Source organism: Astatotilapia calliptera, chromosome 12 (assembly GCF_964374335.1).
Source record: "Astatotilapia calliptera chromosome 12, fAstCal68.1, whole genome shotgun sequence".
NCBI lineage: Eukaryota > Metazoa > Chordata > Actinopteri > Cichliformes > Cichlidae > Astatotilapia > Astatotilapia calliptera.
In genome coordinates, this window is record NC_137433.1 from 15,685,704 (window position 1) to 15,706,014 (window position 20,311).

The following is a 20,311-nucleotide window of genomic DNA, read 5'->3' on the forward strand; positions in this document are numbered from 1 at the left end:
GTCCTGTGGACGTTTGATACGTAACATTATGGGAGATTTTTGCGGTGCAGACAGCAGTGATTGCGTAAAGGTCAGTTTCGTCTGATCTCACTAAACCTTTGATATTTGCATCATGATTTTTCGGAAACATCGCTGCAACTAATTATAGTCGACCCGGTAAATTATTAGAAACAACGCACACAACACTGTTATCATTACCATGGCTGACATCTAGCCTCTAGGCTAAACTAGCCCCCCCTCCTCCGGCTGAAAGTCAGCAGCATCATTGCCACTCCTCCCAATAGGAAGGGCGCATCCCGGTAGCTAGCTGGCTAGCTGTACTCAGAATAACGATGGCAGTTAACCTCAGCAAAAATGGCCCTGCATTAACAGCTGCATATAAAGAAGTGGTAGATGAAAAATCCAATACCAACTGGTAAGGAGAAACATTTTCATAGCAGTATTAGCTGTTTGTACGAGGGAGGTTGTTAGCTACATTGTTGGCTAGCTTTGAGCGAGTCGACAAGTAACTTAACCTATCGTAAAATAAACTTAGCCAGTTACCTAGAAATAATGGTAGTTTGGGAACCACATTAGAGTTTGTAGTTTTTATATAACCGATAACGTTTATTAAGAGTCATCTTTGTATAATGTAGGAGTTTAGTTTCTGACATTTATTGGTGATCTGTTGATTAATAACCTTAAAGATGTGCTAACGAGATAGCTAGTTACAGTGTTGTCAGTTGACGGCTATACTGAGCCAACTAAGATGCTCTGACTGTATTTTTAGCTCAAATTAAATGAAATCATGAAAGGGCGTGAGGTAAGTCGCTAGCGTCCTTGCCCACTTCCTGGTAACATATCAGAAGTAATTTATAACCAGTAAGTGATACTAGAACTTCCTCTTTGTTTTACCCAACGTTACAGAAAGTGTTTGTGGTTTGAAATTTAAACCTGTTGAAGTTCAGCCGCCGTGCTTAATGATGACCCGAATTAGATAATCCCCGAGAGGACGTGTTCAGAGAGAGGACTACTGGCTCTGTGTGGACTCTGAAAATGTCTCTCATCAAACCAATGTTTGCCTTTCTTCCCTCATTTTAAGCAGTCGACAGCCACCGCCTACCAGCTCAGCAATTTGCTTTTTTTTTTTTTTTTAAATGGTGCTGCTAACAGGATTAAGTAAATGTAGAATAAAGAAGTGAACTTTCGGAGTGAGCAAGTTCCTCTGATATGAACTGCTACGTGCTGTGTCCTGATAACAAGCAAATGCCCTTTAAAATCCACAGCACACTGGATTTTTACTTTGTAAGCGTTATTGTTGGGCTTAAATTAGCAGCCTGTGTTGAGCTATAATTAGCATTATAACATGTGGCTGCTTTTTATGAATTCTGTGGAGGAACAGATCAGTTCATAAATCATAAATGCATCCTGGGTTGTCTCTGGAAGGAGATCTCCAAGCCAAGTGAAATAAGAATGTCACAACACGTCCCTGAATTACACCATACACCTACCTACAACTTACTAAAAACTGACGCAGTTATGAGTTCATATCAGCCAAATCTCTGTTAACTTCATGTGGAACTCCCCTGCTATTCATCACCTAAATAAATATTTTGTTGCATACAAATAACCCACAAAAACTCGTTTAGACTGACCCCGACACGAAAAACCAGACTCTATGAAAGGCTTCTTCAAATGCCTCCATTTTTAATGTATTTACACACAGAAAATGGAGCTATGTATTAACTAAAGCTTGTTTGTTTAGGTCTGCTAGTCTTTATTTTTACTAGGATTTTCACAGCAAAGAAATTTCAGTGGAACTTTTCTTCTTGGGCCTGCGGCCTGTAAAGATTACTCAAAAGGCTGCTAGAAATGAGGATTAGAAACTGCAGCAGTGTTTACACTACACCTGTTTCCCCTGTATCGTGTGTAAATGGGGCTTAAGTGATACTTTGAATAGGTTTGCAAAACAACTCTTGTTTACTGTGAAATGATGCGTATCCACTTTTCTGTCTGTGGGATCTGTTTTCAGCCAGTGGTGTAATTAGGTGTAATCTGGTGCTTTATACAGGGCCTTGTTCACCTATGAGGGAAACAGCGATGACATCCGACTGGCAGAAAAAGGGGGTGAGTAACCATGTGGATATTTTAATCAAGTTTTTATGATCTCGACACGATATTAGCAAATGTGTGCAGGAATGCCACCGTCAGCATAGCGGTACTGGAATATCAGCACAAAAGGACTGCTTGCCTCTGCTTTCTCACCCCATGATTTGCAATGGGGAAAAATGCCAACAGTTACACAATGAACCACAATAACCATTTGACTTTTCCACGATGTTTATGCATCAGATGGAGGACTGGAAGAGCTGGTTGAAGAACTCAACAGTGGAAAAGTGATGTATGCTTTCTGCCGGGTCCAGGATCCAAATTCCGGCCTGCCCAAATATGTCCTCATCAACTGGGTCAGAGCGACACTCAGCTATTAAACATGTGTTTGCCGTCTCTGTTATGGTCACTAACCCTCTAAATGTTGTTGCATTTCAGACTGGAGAGGGAGTTAAGGATGCCAGGAAGGGAATATGTGCAAATCATGTCAGTGCCATGTCCAATTTTCTGAAGGTAGTGTGAAACCTTTGAGTCTAGTTCAAATACACATTGGAATTTGTACTGCTGTCTGCTTGTGTTTGCAGAGGAGGCCTAACTGCATGCACCTTAATGCTGACTTTACCGCATGACATTCAGTAAATGGATACACATTCCTGCTCCTAGAATTGTCATTAATGTAATAGCTTTGCTGGAATGATGTCAGTGTTATTAATGCCACACTTGCAAGGAGTTCATTGCTGTGGCTGGTTTGTGTGTCGGAACCAAGATGAAACTAGAAGGGTGTCCTCCTTTGTGTTTTAAAAGGAACTGTTCTTCTTTGCTGTTTCAGGGGGCCCATGTCACAATAAATGCTAGAGCAGAGGAGGATGTGGAGCCCGAGTCGATTATGCAAAAGGTGGCTAAAGCCTCAGGAGCCAACTACAGCTTCCACAAAGAAGCTTCCAGCCGCTTCCAGGACAGCGGTCCGCAGGGTCCCGTGGTATGCACTTCCACTTGCCTGTCAACAATAGAACAAGATAAGCAGTGAACTAGATCTTAACTAGACTCCTTTATCTCAGATCATGCACACATCTTAAATGGTTTTTTTTTTTTTTTTTTTTTGTTTAATGGTCATCTGCAATCTGATTTATAAGAGTTAATTGGATCCATATTAAAAATAGTCATTATTCCTTTTACAAATCACAGTCTACCTCTGCACACATGTTTCAGCATCATTTCCCTGCCCAAACATCTGCATTCAGTCATAAACAGTCACAGAAATGAAGCTGCTGATCCAGACATCCAAATATTGGCACTTGTACTGCTGTATGAGCATTTTCACGGTGAACTCAATCTGCATTATATTGAAAATGTGCCATGCAGTGATTGTGTGAGATCTCTCACTGTTTTTGCACAGTGCGTGTGTGCCAAGTGAGAATGCAGAAGGAAGAGTGTATTCAAGCCACCCTGGTGTGGAAATGCAGTCACGTTCACACAGAAAATAAACAAAGGCAACATTGTTCTTGGTCACTTGTGCACATATTATAAAATGAGTCATCCTCTGTTCTGATTTTCTTCAGCGCTCTTTGATGTATCAGATTTTTTTTTTTTTTTGGTTTATCAGTTAGCCTTGTTAATGTGATGTGAAAGCTGCTTCATATTGAGGAAAGGCGAGCCAGGCCTTCATGCATCCTGTCACATCCTGGCCTCATTCTGCATTTCAGCTGCTGTGTGCTGCTGACCGCCGGTGTCAGCAGCGTACAGTCTCGCCCTTTCCACTGCGCTCTGTGTTGGGAATGATGACAAAGTGATGACACAGCACTGATTAAAAGCTGAGCAGATTTTTAGATTTTGTGTCATATATGATGTGTTTATGAAGTTTGTCCACAAGTAACCTGTGAAATAAAATACTTTTTTTGTATTTTAATTTAGTCTGGCAATTCTTCCAACACTGGACGGCATATCGATGTTTGTTTCCTTGTCATACAGGGCTCAGTCTACCAGAAAACCAACGCCATGTCAGAAATCAGAAAGACCAACAAAGACAACTTCTGGGCCCAGGCAGAGGTACACTCATTAAACAATATGTACTTGTCTCTTATCTCTGTGAAAATGCAAGAAATGCCTCAAATATTTTAACATATTACACATCCTGCCTTTTCTGTTAAGCTCCTTAGTGCCATGTATTTTTCACTCTATAAAAAATACATGGCACATAGCCTTTTCCATCACAAATGTAACTGTGATGAGTAACCGCTTAGTTACAACTTTTTGGTGGTGCTAATTTCCCAGCAGTTTTCTTTTGTTAATCATTGTAAAATCAAGCTTTTCAACGACTGTGACGTTTGACCTTGTTGCTGTGATTGGCTTTTAGAAAGAAGAGGAGAAGCGTCGACTGGAGGAGCGGCGCAAGGCAGAGGAGGAGCGCAAGCACCTGGAAAGGGAGAGGAAAGACAGAGAGGCCAAGGAGGCAGCGATGAGGGAAAAAAGGGACAAGGAGAGGTCCTCTCAAATTGACCAACAAAAGTAGGCTTGTCTAATAATGAGGCCAGTTTGCAATTGTTTCTTTTTATCTTTTCTTTTTTAAACAAAGGTTCAAATGACATTTTCTCTGTTTTCTCATTATTAATTAGGAAGTACCAGCAGCAGCAGGAAGCTGAGAGTAGAGAGCAGGAAAAACCCCGTTGGGTGAGTGCCTCACTGGGCCACTGACACGACTACATTTAATTAACCGTGTTCATTTTTGAGTACTTTTTGGTGGTTCTTACACCTTCTAAACGCAAGTCAGGAAGGTAGCAAAGTCAGCAGTGCCAATATTGATATTAACATTATCAGGAGGAGCAGGAGGAGAACCAGGCAGCCCAGACGAGAGCAGTCAAGAGAGGTGAATCTGTGGAGAAGGCCAATGTGAGTTCCCCTTCACCCAAGTGCTCTTCTTCTGGCTAATTTACTCTTTTCTTTTGCCTAAATCAAAATCTCTAATCCAGTGTAAGCCCTTTGATGCTCAGGGGAACGCACCTCTCTTCCAGCTTCTGTCTCGTATGACGTCAATCTTCAGATTGATTTGTTATTTTTGTGTCGTTTGACAAACGCTTTCCACCACATTACCGACGACCTCGGTCTAATGCTTTTTGTACATATTATTGGTTTTCTTCCTCTCAGGAGGCTGCTTCTCTCATCTCTCAGCGTGCTGTGAACCCCAGAGAAATGTTCAAGCAGAGAGAGAGAGGAATAACTCCCAGTGACTCAGATGTACCTCCTGCTGCTCCTGCAAGCCCTCAGCCAGGTATTTTCGCACTGTAAACAACGACTTGGTCATGTAAATCATTGAATGTCAGCATCTTTTTCAGGTAGTGGTAGGTATAAATTCTGTAAGTGATTATTTCCCCATCACTGTCCTTTTCCATAGTTGAAATGTTCCATCAGACTGTCTAGTTGTCTCGTAGTTCATACTTAACTCTGTCGCCATAACGCTGTCTCTTCCTCTGCTCAACCTGTCTGGTCTTTGTTTTCTGTCTCTTCAATTTTTGTTTTGTTTTTTGGGGGGTTCTGGGGGCTCAATGTGCATCTCTGCTCAGGGCGTCTTCAAAGCCCCTTTCTGTCTAAGCAAGTGTATGAATCTGAGCGAGCCAGCTCACCTCAGCGCCAAGCTTCTCCTGTACCTGCAGGCTCTGCCTCTCCTGTCCATGCCACAGGTGTGAGCTTTAAACACACACACGCGCACACACACACAAACAACAAGTTGGGTGTCAGACTGACACTTAACAACAGCGAATCGCTTCGTGTCTCGTTGTTCTGGTGTCTCATCTTTCACATTTCTTGTAATCTGCCATTTCATCATGAGTCATGCTTCCATTCTGTTTTCTTAAGACTTGTTTTGATACTCCTTAAGTTAAGCAGACCAAGAACGCCCTTATGTCTGAGCCTGGTGGTGGAATTTAAGCTTGTGTGCTCTTGTGAATGTCTTCCACATGCATGTCTGTGCTGGTGTTTTGGGTGATAAGAGCCTGATGGTGGTGGTGATGATGATGATGATGGGCCGTCCCGGTGTGAGTATGATGAGCAGGACGCAGCCCCTCAGGAGCAGCAAGGTGGGGTTCATTTCACGGGCAGTGTTATCCTTTATATCATTTTCCCAACCCTTCCATCTGCTTCAGTATAAACACATTGTCGTGATTTGCTGTGATAAAATAACTAAACTTGCATCTTGATAAAAGGCTGTTCCTGAAACCTGCTGGTAAGGCTGACAGCCCAGGCCCCCCACACACTCATTCTTACAGTTCTCTCTCTATTCCAGAAGAAGCACCGACTGCTAACTCGTGCGTCACAGAGCCAGTTTATGAAGACCCTCCTCAAGTGAGTGTTTACTTACCTTTGGCTGGACAGTGATAGACATAAGCAGCCACTATTAAAACCAATTTCTCTGTTCTCTCCTAGGCAGAGGAGACTAACACCTATGAAGTGACTGCTGAGGAGACATCAGACAGAGGCATCTGTGCGAGAGCTTTATACGACTACCAAGCTGGTCAGTCTCGGGTTAAAGTTCTTAGATATTTGACCAAATTCCAACACATGGCCATTTATCTATGGGACACATTCTTGATAGAAGGAATATGGGTGTATATTAATTTTTTTTGTGGAAAACCTAATTATCCCTACTACACATGACAGTCATCAGCAGCTCTCACACAGTAGCTACTAAGTAATGCAGAGTTCAGAATTGCTTTATCTCGCTGTGCTTGTTGTTTCCAGTTAGCTTCAGTATCTCAGTTAAGTTGAAAATGACGCTGAAAAGTCACCCTAAAAGTAGCAGTATGTTTTGTAAAAAAAATAAACGGGTAAAAGACAGTAAAGAGTGACAGAAAAGGGGGACGTGAACAAAGATTAGGGAGAATGAAAATAGAAGTTGCAGCATCCACGCTGCCCTGGCTCAACATCCCAGATATCCAACCTATTCAGCCCTTCAGCTATTCATCTTTTATCTAAGTCAAGCGCACCTCACTGGCTCTGACTCATTTTAATTCAGCCTTTATGTTAAAATGTGTGTATTTCATACTGATGCCTATCAGGGTCACAATGACTCTTTTGGTGCTTCTAGGTAGAGGTGTGTTTTTTCTTTTTACCCACACACCCTAGAATTCACTGTATGATTAATAAACCCATTTTAGGAAAAGTCCTGAAATCTGAGATCATGGGGTTTTATTTTAGTGCCAGAGCACTTTCAGTGACACCTTTGATGGTTTTAGTGTTTAGGAAGTTTGACTGAAGTATGTGTTGAGAAATTTCTTAAAATAAACCCAAACTTCTTTTCTTTTAGCTGATGACACAGAGATCTCTTTCGACCCCGACGACATCATTACCGGGATTGAGATGATAGACGAGGGCTGGTGGCGAGGCTACGGCCCAGATGGCCATTTTGGAATGTTCCCGGCCAATTACGTGGAGGTCATGTAAGCCCGGCGCGCCGCTTTCCCCACCGATCATCGATCGGAGCGGCAGGCCCGTAGGACCTCTGCAGTAAACACGACACACAGCAACGTCAGTCCTCACACACTAGATATCAGGCTGAAGTGAAGCAAATGAGCCTCCACTTCCTGGATAAAAATAACATGAATGGTCATCGCGGGCCTGAAGCTTTTGATTTCAAGAAAGTATTTCCATTAAATCGTTGATGTTATAAGCAAGTGATGGCATAGTGTAGGGATTTGTGAAGACCTACAGGCCAACCAAACACCTCCCTTTGTCATTCCAAAATTAAGTCCTGTAAATGTGATGCAGTGTCAGCCTCTTTAATTTTGTTGTGAGCATTTCTATTTCACGTTTCTTCCAAAGTGGCTTCAGTTTGATTTCAGGTATAATTTCGTCGTTACTTTGTAGCAATTGCTCCTCTCCATTTCAGGAAAGAAAAAAAATCAAAGGTGGTGGTACCAGCTACAGAATAAACTTTTGCCTTGATTTTTGCCTTTCTGTACCGGCAGACTGAATAATTTTTTATTATTATTATTGTTATGTGACTGAATTTGCATCCTGTGTGAATTTGAAACCTTTACTGATACGACTGTGGTTAATTACATATTTAAAAAAAACAAAACTTGTTTGCTGTGCTCTGAGTGGTAGGCTCTGTAGTAGGAAATGCATAAAGTGGTTCCTTTTTAACTGTGAGCAAACGTTTTTGCTTTCATTTCATTTCAATTCCTTCCTCATATGGGCCGCATCATTTCACCATTTGAACATATTGAACTTTTCAGGGAGAAGTTGAAAAGAAGAAGGCGTAATCAGCATTATTTCTGTTCTGTTATATTTGGATCTCGCTGGACTGAGGTTGACTGAGTGTATAATAGATGTCTGACGATAAGTGACGATATTATGGTGCCATTATGACGGGGCGTTAATGCAGTGATAACATTTTATTGACACGTTTAAGCAGCTTGTCGGCACATTTTATGCAAGACCACTATTTTTTATCATGGAACAAAATGTTTTGCTCTTTTGAACTTTGAGGTCAGTTAACAAAAGGAAAGAAATGAGTTGATCGCAAATAGCAAAGGGCATTGTTTATCCATTCCAATGTTTCATGTTTGAGGTTTCTTTTTCCAGAGTCTATTGTAATGCACAAACGTCCTTCATAATAAAAATAAATAGGCAATCTGTGTTGTCATGTTGTTATTTTTTTTTTTAAACAGGCGTACATTAGAAACACATTGAAATAACATAGAAAACCTTCAGGGATTTTAAGAGGTGTAACAGGAACTCAGATGTATACACAAGCTTTAACGTCAGTTTCCTGGAATGAGACAACAGCTGGGGAATTCACCTCTAATGCATAGGTTTCATTTTCACACGAAAATCAGATTTTGCTTCTCCCACATCCTTCAGTTAAATCTTGTGTTCAAGTGAAGAAATTACCTGCTTTATAATATTGCAAACTTGATTTCCAGAGAAGAGCAGTTCTGTTGTTGTTTTAGCAATGTCACATTGTCACAAGGCCTCTTCGTTGCATGTGTCACATAAGTGCCTTATATCTTCTCACCTTTTATGAGCCTTTATCATTCGTATCTTGAGTTTAAATGCAGTTAAAGAACTTCCCACAATGAGATGGCACTTTAATAACGGTCTGAAGAGCGCGCTTCTTCCTCCTGCTTCGCTTTAAATACATGAATATTTTGTCTGAGCTTGTTTAAATTCAAAATTTTAACTGAAACTCTTTTTTCTAATGTAAATTAATATTGGCTTGTCAAGAAATTAATCAGCCAGTTTAGTTTCAGGACAAGTTCCACATACGCCTACACAATCTAGAAACTAAATTTTAAACCTCTGCTTTAAATTATTGCGAGTTCACTTCTGAAGATCCGTGCCGATCCCTAAAACAACCGGGGAGAGGTGCAGATCTTTTTAAAATCCCTAATCTACAAAAACAAAAAAGCAAACGCAGGATTTTTTTGCAGCCTCCTTAATAACCATTTGTCACCGTGACTGGAATCGTTATGTGCCAGTTACACACTCTGCAGATTGTTCCCAGGATAGTGAGTCACTTCAGACAGGAAATCAGTGTTTTGAAATCACAATATTCTCTCCATCTCATTTACATTGAGCTGCCCTCCTCTCAACCTCACAGTGTTTATGTCAGTGAAAGTCACAAATGAAAAGCTGGGGATTTTCTCATTCTTACGAATGATGTTTTTGCTCATCTGCACATCAGGTCTGTGCGTTTGTTTTCAGCGGCAGGAGATACAAAAGCTCACAAGATTTCTGCAAAATTCATTGTCACAGTTACTTGGAATTAAGATACATTTCCTATAAATCCTCAAGGGGAGGGCGCAAACATTTTCTCACACCTGATATTTCTAAGTTCATTTTTTCTCAGCTTGTCTTAACGGCTACGATCACGTCTTCCACTGTTTTTTGAGCAGCTTTGCTCGTGTTCTCAAAAAACCAAAACAAGAACATGACTATCAGTCGTGAAAAAAAAGCCCTTTGAAATTTGGGCAGTTTGTAGATATTTGGTTATTTTGACATTTGAAGTGTTAATCATTTTGAAATGTCACACTCTATCCGCAACAGATGGAGGAATAGGGCATCCCCCTTTCAAACAGATCAAAAACATGCGGAGGAAATGTGGATCACGTCAAGTGCAGCATCTCTTGACTCGGGTGCTTTATCACGAGATCTATATAGGTTTGCTGTGTGTGACATAGCAAAAGGAAAATTAAGGGGAAAATACACTTTTAAAATGAGATTCAGGTGAAAAAAATTAAGAGCAACAAAATATATATATTACTCAAATAAGAAAAACAACTTGTGTTGAAAAGTCACTCCAGTGCATCCCGAGTTGCAGGAAATCTCAAGACTCTGACTCATAACTGGTAATAAGGAGACAGATGACCGTTTTTCTTTCACGCACTTTTTTTTCCTTTTTTTGGGGGGGGGGGGGGCACTCATCTCTAGTGGAAAATTCTGTTTCTGCCATATCCTGGCATTTTATTTTTAAACGTGATATCTTTCTGCAATGGTCAGTAGAAACCGTTTTAAAGAAGTAGAACATTCACACTTCCTTAAAATACAACCTACGGGCTTAAATCCCTGCAGCTGCCAGGAAATTTCAAAGCTTTCATTTACCTACATGTTACTACTTAGAGTATGTCTTTAATTTCTATAAGTTGCTATGAGTCAAAGGCGCATACATGAGTGAATCCAGTCTAAAACACCTTCACCCAAATGGTGCAATTTTAAAATGCCATTTCAGGTTTGCATACATCCCACTCTAGTAACAGTGGAAAGTTTAACCTTTTAGACATGATGCACTGAAAAACGAACATTCTGAATATACTCGAATGATGTCAATAAAACAGACACTCCTACTTGCATAATAACACTCCTGTAGCCTGCATGGATTTTGGATGACTCCTATCTTTGCTGTGTTTTATGTTACCTATACTTTGTTTGGCCCTATGTTTCCTCCGTCACACATGTGAATAAGTGTGCTGTCACTTGATGCGTGACAGGGATTTTTTAACGCTGGACAGCCTTACGGGTGTAATGATGATTCACCTTACATCTGCTGTAAGGCTGGCAAATTTGAAAACCTGTATTCAGTACATGCAACAAGCAGATAAAGCTGACCTTTTAAAATAATAAGAAACTTGACTGCACAGTTAGCCTAGCCTCACCGTTATATATAGGGCAAGCATTGATTACACACAAAGATACACAGTCTGTGGTTCAGCAGCTTGATTGAAGTAAATGTGCCAGGTGTGACCTTTTTTAAGGGACAGTACGCAACGAGCAAAAGATGCAATAGCTTACATATAAAAGTCTTTATAGATATATGTATATATATGCATAAAGATCCTATTAGCTTTATTATAGAAACCTTCAAATCTTACGAGTCAGAACGCACATCATGTGGTCAGAGTATAAGACCTCTATGTGAAAAATAGTCCCCATATCTTCCCTTGCTCATGAAGTAAACAAGCATTCCTCTGTGATTCAGTTTACATTGTTGGCCACGTACAGCCCACTTTAATCTTAAGCAGGCCAGACCATTGAAACTGGCTTTTCTAACAGTCTAATTTAGCTACACACTGAATGAAATAAGAAGTGCAATGAAATGCTGCTGCAGGGAATGCAGGAAACCTTTTAGCATGACTCTTTGGGCTTAAATAGTAAGAAATAAAAGTGTAAAATTACGGGAAAGGTTCTGGTAGCACATTGTCCAGAATGAACAGTAATTAAAAAAGAAAGTTTGTAAGGTTTTTTATTCACAGAAAATGTATTTTTGTATCTTTGTTATAAAAAAATAGATATTTCTATGGTATGGAATGAAAAAACAGGAACTTGTTAGTCATTTAAATGTTTATCTAGTTATTTTAGTGCACTATGAGTGGTCATGGGGGAGGCCCTTATCAGCAGGAACTTACAGCTACTTCAAAATCTATGCCCTCCCTCACATTTTCCATTGGGCCAGATTGGAGTGTTCGGCAGGCCGAATCTGGTCCCGGGGCCCTATGTTTGACACCGTCTGCTTTAAAGAAATATTTTTTACCTACTTAAGCACTGATGTTAATAAGTGATAGCTTCCTATGTTTACCTGAGAATAGTCATTAGTGTACATGTTCAGGAAATGTTACGCCCCCATTTAAACTATATTTGAACTTACATGTGACTGGAGGTATTTGTGAGTCGGTATGTTTGTTTAAAATGAAAGCTGTATAAGAAATCTTCAATAGAATCACTTGTAGTAATCTCTACAAAATCAGAAATATGTGTTCATGTGCTGATGACACCACAAGTATAGACAATAGCATGTCCTCAGGAAAAAAACAGATGAGAAACAGCACACTGTGAGCTACAGCTGTCAGACTGTAAGATACCCAAATGCAGATTTTAATAAAGTTTTAAGCTGACTATTCAAACACAGCTGATGGAAGAAGAAAAAAAGGACTCAGTTTCCCAGACTCATTTGCGGTGTTACATCAGTCAACCAATGAAACTGTCCTGTGGAGACACCTTCCTATTTTGTGGTGTCAAGTTGACGTGAGTGCTGCATGAATTACTGTCACAGTTAAGCCGGAGACTAGAAGGCAACATCTGGAAATGGGTAAGAACGATCTTGATTTTGTACTCAAAAGTAGATGCTGTTTACATGTGTTGCTTTATGAACGTATAGAAACGAGTTAAACACATCATTTTAGGGATGATTTTAGTTCTTCTGAAGTTTTTTATAAAGACACTTTGAAGATTTTTGCAAAAGTAAATTCATGTTCATGACATTCATCTGTGACAGAAGCGACTGTTAGACCCAAAACGTCACAAAGTGTCACAGGAGTTCTCGCTGGCTTTTAAAGTGCCGCAGTTAATCTGTCACAATAATGTGACTCCGATCGATATCTGCTTCAAACAACAAGCGCGTGTTTTATGTGAAGCTAAGTAACCTCTGAGAGGCAAAGGAACGTTTTTTAAAAACAATATGTCAAAAATATTTCTCCAACACTCAAAATGGAGAAGTTCAGGGCTACTGAAAGCAGAATTAAAGGTTCAAGCCGCAGCACAGGAAATAAATGATCTCAAAAGAGAAGCATATTGGTTTTGCACACAAATGATATCACTGTGGGTGGAGGGCTTCATGGTATTGAGCTGACAGTTTGTGAAGAATGACATGTCATTCTCAGAATTGCATTTCGTTCCCAGCCTTGGTATTTTCTTCTTGTTTGTTTGGCTTTTTTAACATTCATATTATTTCCAGCTACATTCATAAATTCCTATATTTTGCAGTCCTGAACGTGGAAGCACTAAAGTAAAAGTTAAACTGTTGCCAGGCGAAATATCACAAACCACTAACGTTCACGTTAATGCAGGGCAGGCAAATGAATGAAAGTGCCTCAGTGGATTCTCATCTTGCTTGAGATTATCTTGCCAAAATACTGTCGTTCTTGTGTCACAATATCATACAGTGCAGCGTACAAGTGGTTGTGTTCATGAGCAGGAAGTGGTTTTGCAACCTGTGGTTTTATATCACACCCAGTTGACAATATGTTCTACAGATTACTGTTTTTCTTTTTTTCCCCCTGAACTTATCAAACATTATAACTGTTGACCAAATTACAAGAACAGTGATGAAAATCACCTTTAATATTATTTATGAGGGATGCTTTTAAATTTTGATCAGATTGCGCACTTCTACCCAAGATATGTCTTGAATTAAAAAAAAAAAAATCCAAGGTGGCTCGGGTAAATTCACATACCCAAATGACTCGATTTTTGTTGAGTTTACCGTCTCTGTCTCTTTGAAGCTCAAGAGGACCAGAATGAAACGTCACAACAAACGGCAGCCAGTGACGAAGAGAAGGGGACCGCAAAGCAGGTACTAAACTCTGTCACTGCTGATAAAATGACAAAAAAAAAAAATGACAGTTGGTCTTCTGGCAGCCGTCTGGGCAATTTCCATCAGTTACAGTTAATCAGTGACTACAGACATGACTACTCAGAATGAGTTATGTGTTGTGTTTTCATTTCCCCTTTTCAGTGGATTTGAGTGGCGATTTTTTGAAGTGCTGATTATGTGCGTACAGTCGTTTCATCTCTATGGTCGATTATGAAATGAGTAAGGAGGAATAAGTGATTCTGCTTTGTTTTCTGAGAGGCCTCGAAAAGGCGCACACACACACGCACACACCTCACACGCCACAATATTTCGTTGCACATAAAGAAACTGCGGGAGCACTGCCACTCACAGCCGCTGTTCTGGTAAGTGAAATGAGAGGAACAATATGAGAAACACAAATTAGCTCATGAAATTTCCAAAGCTGATGTTAGTTGAAAGCATGGTGGTTAATGTGGTGACTTCTGGCCTGACGATAGCATCAATCCAGAACGCCGCTGACAATCATTGTGAGAATTGTGTATCAACACATTGACATCAACATCACCCACACAGTTTTCCAAAAAAAAAAAAAAAAAAGAAAAAAGACAGAAAAAAGAGAAAGAAAAGAAAATTCATCTGTGAAAATCAACCGAAAGTTTCACGATGATATTTGTTCTCTGGTCTTGAGTGCGATCTTCAGCGCAGGGGCTTCATTATGTGGCTTACAGTGAAGACATTTCCTGTAGGCGATCATTGATGCGTAAACCTGAAAGTTTTGTGAATCAGATCTAAAATACGATGACTGAAAACAGCCGAGCTGAATTCTGTGCAAGATTCCAATCACCACTTTCTCACATTTTTAGATGAATATCATTGCGCGCGCGCATTCTGCCGCATATTCAATCAAAATCCCCTGATTTGTACAAATGTGGCGAGAAAAGCAGGTCGCCCGGGGTGCTCTTTTAGGTGGTGCAGAAAATATTGCCTATGAGAAAACCTGTAGAAAACAGTGGAAAGTCAGAGCTGTTTGCTGCTGGCTGGGAACAGGAGTGTAAAGCCACTGAACTGTGACTCAGTTGGGCTATCTTGGTTAGAGGCCTGCACCTTCACTATTACTCACTCTAGGGGTTTACTTCTCGGAACCAGGAACCACATAGAGGAACTTGATTCAATATGAAACCGCCTCTAGCTGTTTTGTTGTACAATGAGTGCCACAGAAATAGCAGCTTCTATATGTGGTGATTCAAAGTAAAATATTGACAGCGTCCACTGCGGTATCCCTTGACATCCAATCTACCGAAATTGATCAAATGCAGCTGTGATGTGAGATCTCACATTTAAATAGATGCTGTAAATTCCAAACTCTTTGTTTTCACTACGAGAAGTGACTATATCAGCGTTTGTGATGTATGAACCAGTGTTTACACAGCGTGAGCGACACTGTGAACAACGGAAGACTATCACACCCAAGGGTTCGTTTTTAGCTGCCCTTTTTTTTTGTTCTTCTTTTTTTTTACTTCAACAATAGAAATATCATCTGAGCTAAAATTAAGCAACAGTTTCTCTTCTTGAGTCTCAGCTTTTTGAAATCTTTTGAAGCGACGGTTTTAATTCTGCATGCCTTTTCTGTTTCATTTCTGTTTTCTTGCAAACCACAAATAGTGACATTGTGAATTTCCTCTGCTGGACTTCTGAGTAATGTGAACTTGACGCCAAATTTCTTGGTATCTTAAATTCCTCGTTAGTGTCACTGACACTACTTTTGCAGAAACGTATGCGATTTTTGGAGCTCTTGCAAAACAACATATTTATTCACCTACTGACTTGCAACGACTCTTCTCTTCTTGGCTCAAGCTCATTTTACTGAGTGACATTTGTACCAGTGACTGACAGCTCCAGACCAAAAACCCCACAAGTCTGCTGCGTTCTCTCCAGACAGGATGTATAGCGGTTATCTATTGAAAGTAGCGGTAAAACCCTACTCTCTGATTTTGACGTTTCATTTCAACATTTGTGTCTCATGAGACAACTCTGCATGTCGTTTTTCCCATTTCTCTCACAGTACCTTCAGCTGTAAAACAGTGGACTGTGACACATTTACAAAGCATACTAATGTAGTCCTTTCATGCATCTGTTTCCTCTTACTGTAGGCTTCTCCTGCTGTTATTGAGATTCACGACTCTACAACTGAATGTGAAGATGAAGGAAGGGCCAGTGTGGTGCAGATGGAGGAGAAGGCATTTGTCTCAAGTTTGCACTCTTTTATGAAGGAGAAAGGTACACCCATTGAAAGGATTCCTCACCTGGGCTTTAAACAAAGTGAGTTTACTCTATTATTGCTTTTATATAAACACATTAGTAAAATGAAATTAGAAAAAGAAGTAGATTATTCATGTGTGTGTGTCTCCCCCCCACTCTCAGTTAATCTCTGGAAGATCTACAAAGCTGTTGATAAACTTGGAGGCTATGATTCAGTAAGTACTTTATTTAGCTTATGTAACAGATGCAAAAAAAGGCTTCACTGCTGGCGGGCTTTTAAGTGGAAATGAGCTGTAGGTTTAGGTGCTAGAGATGCAGACAGCGGTGCTGTCAACACATCGCTCCCCATGCTCTGTTTTCTTTGATGTTGACACTGTGGCATAAGTTGTGAGAGTGAAACTCATAATGAAATGGAACTAGATCGAGGCTCGTGTTGACCACCGTTGCTTTGTCCCAGGTTGTAAATACACCAATATGAGCCACCTACGTTAGCACAGGTTTAAAATTGAAAGTGTAATTTCAATACCGAAAACCAGCAGACATGGCATTTAAAGGGTAAGCAACCACTGCCCTTCCTCAAAAACATTTTTACAAATAGATCTATAAGTAAATATTTTAGGGTCCAAGCACCTGAGGTACAAAAATGAATAAATTAATTCACACAAGCGCAGTCTGCTAGGTGTTAGTCCAGGTCTAGTCTCTGACTTGGACCTTTTAATCACACTGTTGCTGCCTTGGTATGTTACACAGAACTAATACAGGGGTGGACAATTAACTTTTCCAAGGGGCTCCATGATAAACTGGGACTTCCGTGGAGGGCCACACCCTCACCGGAGTCCTATTTTTAGCCTGCCCTTTCAAAGAATTAATATCGAGCAGAACTGACTCCACCTTATTGGTGAATTTCCTTGTTTCTCAGTTTCTAATGTACCCCCTTGGGAAAATGAATTGCCTGTGCACTAACAAGTGGCAGTGCACCCATACCTGCAAGCACGTTGTTAACTGTCAATCCTCTTGCCCAATTCTGATTTTAATTTTGTCTCCAAAAATAAATAAATACAAAATTGAGGATTTGTGGTTTGAATGGACCAGTAGGTGGTTACATCCATCTTTTATATACAGTCTATGGTTTCATGATAGAAACAGCATAAGATTAGGATACCAGATACTGCCATCCTAGTGGGAACTGTTTAAATAGTGTAATGATTTTTAACTGTTGTACACGTTCATTTTTGTCAACAGGTGACAGCACGACGCCTTTGGAAGAAAGTCTACGATGAGCTGGGAGGAAGCCCCGGTAGCACCAGTGCAGCTACTTGCACTCGCAGACATTATGAGAGGTGAGGATGACTCTGTTTCTCAAGAACCTTTTTTGGTTCAAACACTATAAGATCAGCTGAGACTCAATTTAAACTGTGCTGCTTATGTGACAGGCTGGTGCTTCCCTTTGAGAGGCATATAAAAGGAGAGGAAGACAAACCCCTGCCTCCAAGCAAACCACGAAAGCCATACAAGAGAAATTTGGATGGCAAGATGACTAAGGCAGAAGGGAAGAGGAAAAGAACTCATTCAGATAGAGACATTGATTCAGAGGTAACAAATTATAACTCTGACAAAACACCTAAAAGAGAAGTGTTTGTTTATATTGTGTTCTAAAATCCCTCCTCCTCTATGTCTTTCAGTTACTCACCCAGAGAAGTCCAGAATCTTCCTGTCAAAGTGAAGCAGTAATTCATCCTCACTCTGCTCTCTGGGCTGACAGACACCACACTGAGCCAAACAGAGCCACCAATAATGTCTGCCCTTCTGTTTACCTTCTCCCCGCATCCAACTCGTGGATTGCTCAGTTATCGACTGCAGCCGGAGAGGTCATCTCTCCTCTGGAGAAAAAAAAGAGAATGGCTCAGGCTAGCCTCAATTTGCCGCCCAGTTCTCAGAGCGAGGATAAAGAAAGGCCCTCCGTCATCCACTGTTCCCAGTCTCCAGCCAGGGCTTCTTCCAGCAGAAACTGCAACTCCTCTGATGGCTCCCCACTCCCTTTATCCTCCTCCTCTTCCCGCAGCCCCTCCCCTTACTCTGTTTCATCAGAGGAAGGTCCAGCAGGAGGTGAAGATAAAACTGCATCAAGCTCAGAAATGTCCCAAAACGCTTCTGTCAAAAATCCATCGGGCCGCAGTGACGATAGCAAGACTGTTAGTAAGACACACAAAGAACCTAAAGGACAGAATAAGGATGTTTCTCAAATCGTCTCTGACTCGATTAAAAACCAAGTTAAAGACTGGAAGTCCTACAAAGGAGCAAGCAAACATTACCTTTATCCTTTCCAGCTACCCACCACATACTCTGTGAAACCTGGCTTTTCTCCAACATCTACCTCTAGCTTCACCAGAGTTATTCCAAAATCTGGCAATGTTCTACGACCCACTCCAGTTCGGCCAAGTACCAAAGGCCAAACGGGTAGGTTGCTTCAGCAGGACGACTCTCTGACTTGTGCAAAGAGGATGTCTCTGTGGCCCTGTCAGACAGAGAAGAGAGAGAAATCCAGGACAATGCAACAGAAAGTTTCTCCCGCTCAGCAGAGCCTGTCCTATTCCGCCGCCAGCATGCCGTTGCCGTGTGTCCTGTCAGGCTACGAGAAAACAGCCAGAGACTCCAGGCTCCAACCTCCCCTGCCCCCTTCATTTATCCCCAGCAGAATGAGACTACCTCCCTCTCAGCTAATGTATCGCAATGTACCAATGGGTCCACCTCCCTCTGCTCTCATCGGGTCTGCTTTTTACTCCTACCCCTACCCCATTCCGCTGTTAAATCCCCAAACTGCATATGCCATTCCTGCCATCAGTCCCATTTACCCTCAAAAGTTGTGACAAAATCACAATGATAATCACAAAACAAGACAGTGGGTTGTTGCCCAGTTGAGTATTGTTGAGGCCTCCTGACATGTTTTAAACATTAAATATTTTCAAGTTATTCCAGTTGAGTGACTGTATGGATCCTGGGGATTAACACCGAGCAGTGACAGCTGCAAATATTTATAGGAGCCAGTGAATCATGTTGAAGACTTGCTGTCCAAGTGCACCTGAAAGGTGCACTACTTAAAAAAAAATTACAATATGCAATATTTCTTTAGCTGCTACACTAGGATCAAATAATGTAATCTGTCTAATATAAATTTTGGAAAAACAGATTAAGGTCAGTTATTTTCAGTTTTAATTTCTTTAGATTTTATCTAGTAAATTTTAATGATATGTTGCTATGATTATTAAAATGAATTTTATATTCAATTCAGGTCAAAATTGAATATCGTCAATTGCACAGTTTCAGTATTTTGTTTTTGGAAACAAAAAACTGTCTAATGTTCCCTGATGTACTGTAGTTATGTCTGAAGATTATTATTATTTTGAATGAATGTTGGTCAGTGTTTGATATAAAAAAATATCTATATTGTTCTCATGTTATTCAAGTCTATTTAAACGAAAGACTAAACCAGCCAACAAATAAAGAGAAAACATGAAAACATATTTGTTCTTTTTGTTCAGTTCAATCACAGCACTGTAAGATTGTGAAAGATGAAAGCTTTAGCACTAGGCTCTCTCCTCCGCCTTCTTGATATGATGTTCTTCTGCTTTCCTGCCCGCTGTATCTTCGGCGATGCTGTTAGCTCTTTTTCGTAGCGTCCTGATGACACACAGTTTGTGCTCCAGGGGGTGATGGCAGTCAAACCTTAATTAGAAAAAGTTGCATTTCCTGAGAAAATGCAGTGTGAATGCCTTGTAGTGGAATCTGCTGAAAACAGCTGAAAAAGCAGAAGTTTCAGCTGAAAAGAAGTAAAAAAGCAAAAATTGCCACAGGTCAGATTTGAACCTGTGCCAACTGCTCTCAAAGCAGCTGCTCATCTCACTGAGCAGAAGAGGCTGAGATTTGTGTTTATAAGAGGTGAAAAGCTGAAAATTCTGCTGAAAAGAGGTGAACTTTTTGAACTTTCTGCTGAAAATAGATGAAGAAACTGAAAATTCTGCTGAAAAGTTGTGCTCAAAACAGGTGAAAAAACTTTTTGCTGAAAAGACATGAAAATGCTGAAATGGATATTAGAAAATTTGCTGAAATCATAAAAACATTGCAGAT

The 20,311-nt window shown here is 40.5% G+C and overlaps 2 protein-coding genes across 8 annotated transcripts; both read left to right on the top strand.

Annotated features, from left to right (window-relative positions):
- Positions 1–255: 255 nt before the first annotated feature.
- dbnlb (drebrin-like b) lies at positions 256–8,715 on the top strand. 7 transcript variants are annotated; one of them, XM_026188074.2, is made up of 15 exons: positions 256–415; positions 2,051–2,106; positions 2,332–2,444; positions 2,527–2,601; positions 2,918–3,067; positions 4,057–4,134; positions 4,442–4,593; positions 4,701–4,755; positions 4,903–4,974; positions 5,230–5,353; positions 5,646–5,762; positions 6,072–6,158; positions 6,365–6,423; positions 6,505–6,592; positions 7,385–8,715. In XM_026188074.2, exons 1-15 carry the CDS (start codon positions 333–335, stop codon positions 7,519–7,521), a joined length of 1,446 nt encoding a protein of 481 aa, XP_026043859.1. In that variant the 5' UTR covers positions 256–332; the 3' UTR covers positions 7,522–8,715. The 7 variants fall into 7 exon arrangements, with proteins under 7 accessions (XP_026043859.1, XP_026043861.1, XP_026043862.1 ...); XM_026188076.2 differs by lacking the exon at positions 6,072–6,158; XM_026188077.2 differs by lacking the exon at positions 5,646–5,762.
- A 3,862-nt stretch (positions 8,716–12,577) lies between these two features.
- On the top strand, positions 12,578–19,707 carry arid5a (AT-rich interactive domain 5A). Its single transcript, XM_026188883.2, has 7 exons — positions 12,578–12,664; positions 13,857–13,927; positions 16,078–16,246; positions 16,349–16,401; positions 17,429–17,526; positions 17,620–17,779; positions 17,869–19,707. Exons 1-7 carry the CDS (start codon positions 12,661–12,663, stop codon positions 19,051–19,053), a joined length of 1,740 nt encoding a protein of 579 aa, XP_026044668.1. The 5' UTR covers positions 12,578–12,660; the 3' UTR covers positions 19,054–19,707.
- The last annotated feature ends 604 nt before the right edge of the window (positions 19,708–20,311 follow it).